This window comes from Trachurus japonicus, chromosome 7, assembly GCF_045865225.1.
Source record: "Trachurus japonicus isolate A0001 chromosome 7, Traja_1.0".
In the NCBI taxonomy this organism is placed as follows: Eukaryota; Metazoa; Chordata; class Actinopteri; order Carangiformes; family Carangidae; genus Trachurus; species Trachurus japonicus.
The window spans coordinates 32,541,062-32,545,712 of NC_140913.1; the positions used below are offsets into that span (position 1 = coordinate 32,541,062).

The 4,651-nt window shown below is 43.7% G+C and overlaps 1 protein-coding gene across 1 annotated transcript in view; it reads left to right on the forward strand.

Annotated features, from left to right (window-relative positions):
• nol9 (nucleolar protein 9) overlaps window positions 1–4,333 on the forward strand; it is a 19,670-nt gene extending 15,337 nt beyond the window's left edge. The window contains exons 10-13 of the mRNA XM_085782901.1: window positions 331–445; window positions 1,204–1,381; window positions 2,165–2,298; window positions 3,783–4,333. Coding sequence (XP_085639027.1) covers window positions 331–445; window positions 1,204–1,381; window positions 2,165–2,298; window positions 3,783–3,899 — 544 coding nt within the window. The 3' untranslated portion in view covers window positions 3,900–4,333. The remainder of the gene's footprint in view (window positions 1–330; window positions 446–1,203; window positions 1,382–2,164; window positions 2,299–3,782) is intronic.
• Window positions 4,334–4,651: the final 318 nt, after the last annotated feature.

Genomic DNA, 4,651 nt, shown 5'->3' on the forward strand with positions numbered 1-4,651 from the left:
ATGAGTTCAGTGGTGTCTCTAAGGATTCCAGTCATGTACCATAGATATTTGATTGTTTTCTGAGTGTTTGTCGTGGTTGAAAGAATTGCCCCCATAGGTTAGCATTGTCGTTATCGCTAGCGCCGGGTAGCCATGGTAACTCCGGTTTGCCTGCATCAATTTTAGTCACGTTTATTGCTCCTTCAAACACTGGGTGACCATCAGGACAACGATTTAGGGGTCAAAAATGACCGGAATTCTCCTTTAAACGCCACTGTCGGCCTCTGACGTCATCAACGGAGGGAACGTTTCATTTTAACGTTATCGTCCGTGTGTGTGTGTGTTTGACAGGAAACACCAGCGCAGCAACGAGCACAGAGAGCTGTCCCTGTTGTCCTACCTGAGCCAGCTGCAGCCTCCTGACGGCGGTCCGGTCAGACCGCTGCACAGCCTCACGCCGTACCAGGTACAAGACCAGAGATTTATTACATCCCAAAATGAATTAAAAATATATATCTTGTGAAAGAGCTTCTCAACATTTTGTCAAATTGGCCCATTGCCATAATCCCTATAGTCATAGCAGTAGGTTTGTTACCTTTAATTGTCGGTGCAAGCTATTTTTAGAATGGTGGAGCAGAGCCGTGAGCTGCTCAGAGCTACGCTACGGAGGCTCATGGGATTTCTTGGTTTCCCTCATCAAACTCATCAAATACACAATCCAACAACTCCAAAACACTCTGGTGGACAAGTTGTGACCTGCACATTCACCACGCTATGAGATAATAACACAACGTTACCAGACAGAGTTGTTTTAGAGGGAAATAAAGAGACTGCTTGATGAAAAACTGTCCCTGAAGGCAACGTGCATCAGCGGTTTTGAATGAATTTACCTCTAAAACAACTTCAAATTAGGGCCAATGGTGTGAAATTCAGTAAAAAACAAGTAATATTTCTTTTTAAAAAAGTGGTAACATTTAGAGAAAAAGTTGGGGAACCACTGGCTTACAGGACTGTAAAAGCTTGAAAATTGACCTTGAAAGTCCTTGAATTTGACCATGAAAAAGGTGTAAGAACCCTGTCAACAGATAAACAAATAAATAACATGTGGATTAAAGCTGTAAAAATAAGAGTTTTAATTTCATGGGGTCTTTAATCCCAAGGAGCCGGTGGAAACAGAGTCAGTCTTGTGAATCATGAGTTCCTCTCTCTCTGTCTCCTCCCCAGGTTCCCCACGCCGCCGTGGCTCTGGGCGTGATCCACTGCGAGGTCGTTCCCGGCCACATGTTCTACGCCGCCAACGCCAGCCTGGTGGGTCTGTGCTGCCTGGGGGAGAAGGTCAGCAGCAGGGGCGGCGGTCCGGTGCTGCTGTCCCAGGCTCCCATCTGCCCCTGCGTCGGCTTCGGTACGTCAACGCCACCCGACCCGCTCTCACCTCATCTCGCCACCACCACCTGACCCTTTAAGTAGATCAGAAACCACTCGCTCTTTTTCTTCTTTAGAGTCGTAATTTAAATTTAATCAAAGAGACGTGATGCGTCTGTTTTTAGACTCTTGAGTCTCTGAGGCTGCAAATGACAAATGAAAACAGAAACAAAGTCTGTTTGGCCGTAAATAAGCAACGCAGGCTACAATTTTTTGGGATGTGCAAGATCGTACCCGTTGTCCTCGAGTGTCTCCACGGCAACCGTCCTGTTTGCATCCTCCATGGGATGTGTAGCTCCAACGCTCACAACAGAATTAACCGTTGTCCTGTTTACTGGGTAACCACGGAGCATCTGTTTCAAATGTTTTATGACTTCTTTGTGTATTTATTCTTGAGATAATGATATCTGCAGAATATGATGATATCAGTGTGTGTTCTGTGTTGTTATTGTGTCTTATTTCCACCACACACACAGACACACACACAGCCCCTCCAGCTCTGTGGCTTTTATCTGCTTCTCTTATCTGTTGGCTCCGTCCTGCAGAGCGTCTGTTTCTGTTACACAACTGTATCTGCTCACGTCCTGAGAGTTAAAACGTCGTCCCAACCTCCTTCTCCTCCTCTGGACCTGGACACTGTTGAAATAAAATAATAATAATAATAATAATAATCTGGAAACAGAGGGACTGAGGGAAAAAGGAGCCAAAGGTTCAAATATTTGAAGGAAATTTTAGTCCCTGACAGAGTTTTGGTGCTTTGCAGGCGTGCTGCGAGGGATCGACATGGCGCGAGGTCTGTACCTCCTGTTGACGCCGGTGGATCCGTCCGTCCTGCGGAAGGTCAACTGTCTGCTGCTGGGAGCCGTGTCGCTGCCGTCCTCCATCATCACCACACAGGTGAGACCACCACACGTTGAGTGTGTTTAATACGTGGACTTGAGGATCCTGTTGTTTTGTTTTCTTTGTGCATCATATCGTGGTTTTTAGAAACCCAGTTGTGCAGCTCCATGTCCTGGTTTCTGTTCGATTTATCGTTTTAAAATTGTAATCGCAATTTTTTTATTCAGGACGATGTTAATAACGTGGGAACGTGAAGAAAGAGATCTCCGCACACTTAGATAAGTGAAATTGCATAGATCTCTTTCTTCAGTTTGGTCACTTTTCAGCACCTTAGCAAAGAACCAGCCGGGTGAAGCGGCAGCCCCTTTTTGCAAAAACGTGGGAACGTAAAATTGTTTGTTTTTTTTGTTTTTTTTTAACATATGTTTATTGACATTTTAATTTAGTATACAGAATATACATTAACATATAAACACAAGCTTGAACAACCCCACCCATCTCTCATCCATTGAGGTCCACAGAAAAAAAAGAAAAAGACAGGAAAGTAAATAACAAATAAATCAAAAGTAAATAAGAAGTAAGAATACATAGAGCCATAAAATTACACACTCAATGCAATATCAAGTAATAATAATAATAATAATAAAAAAGAAAAACAAAACAAACAAAAACAAAACAAAGCAAAAAAAAAGACAGCATAGCGACAGCACCCAGAATTACAGAGTCAGTAAAATTGTTTTTTACTCTAACTAGGGTAATTACGGTACAGCCCACTCACCCCGTTCATGTATCTGGGCTGTGCTCGGTTACCGTAGTGACTCCCGCCTCCTTCCTCCCATCACGCTCTCCCCACACACTGTAAACAAACATGTCAGCGTTCGTTAAGGCCAGCGAGGATTTTGTGACACTTCCGGTGACGACGCTCTGGCCACTCAGTGGAAGGCAATCTGTGATGTCACCTTTTTAGATGGATGGATGGATAGATAGGTTTCACTTTGTTGTAGAGGTGCTGTACTCGTCCGAATGTTTTCCCTCCACTTGGAGTCCATCAACTCACACACGATCCTGTCTAAAACAACTCTGTCTGGTAACGTTCTGTTATTATCTCATAGCGTGGTGAATGTGCAGGTCACAACTTGTCCACCAGAGCGTTGTGGAGTTGTTGGATTGATGAGTTTGATGAGGGAAACCAAGAAATCCCATGAGCCTCCGTAGCGTAGCTCTGAGCAGCTCATGGCTCTGCTCCGCCGTTCTAAAAATAGCTTGCACCGACAATTAAAGATATAACAAACCTACTGCTATGACTATAGGGATTATGGCAATGGGCCAATTTGCCAAACATGTTGAACTATCCCTTTAACTACATGAAGCACTTCGCGGACAAAGTTTTGTGCCGTTCTGTCATGTTTTTGGTTTTTCGGCTGAGCATGTGAACGCAGCATCCTGAATATGATACTTTAACTTAGTGTGATATTAGTAACCCTCTGTGTATGTGTGTGTGTGTGTGTGTGTGTGTGTCTGTGTGTGTGTGTGTGTTGCAGCCCGGCTTCGAGGGCGAGATCCCGTACGTCACCACCGACTACAGCTTCGATCTGACCGGAGCCGGGAAGATGCGAGTGTTCAAAGGACTGATGAGACCCAGTCAGATGGGGATGTGATGACTCTCTCTGTTGCCCCCCCCATCCCCTTTTCCTTCCCCGCTGGTGTCTTAACGCCAAAACCAGGCGGCGCTGAAACCAACGGCCTTTGAATGTACAGAACCGAGGTCGATCTGGACGGTTACTTCTTTTTCTTCTTCTTCCTCTTCTTCTTTTTCTTTTATAATAACGTGGAGATGCCAGGAATAAAAGACGGCAGCTTTACAACCTGCGACTGATGGAGCTATGAAGGAGTCTCTGGGTTTCTGTCACAATAAGGACAATAAAAACAATATTAATTACAATAATAATAATAAGATGACACTCTGTAGTTAAAGCTCTTGTCTGATGTCTCTTCTTTGTAGACGACATTCCCCCCAAAAAACTGAAAACAAACAAACCTGCCACATTAAAATAACAAACGACTTTTTTCTCAGACTTTGTTTTCAGGTGTTTTTTTTTTTTTAAGATGTTACAGTCCCTGTGTATGTTTGTTTGCCAACAAACATCTGTAGGTTTCAACACAGTTAGGCCGTATTAAAGGTTTAAAACATTCACTGTGATGATGAATTAAAGGAATAGTTCACCAAAAAATGAAATTCAGTCATTAGTGACTCACCCTCATGCTGATGAATACTCTGGAGAAGTTTTTTATTCCTCAAAGTGCATCTGGAGGCCGGTTCGTATTCCAACCAAAACTTTATATGAGAGTAATAGGGCCCGACAAAAAAACGTCCATAAAACTACACCAAAACCATTTAATATTCCTCCGC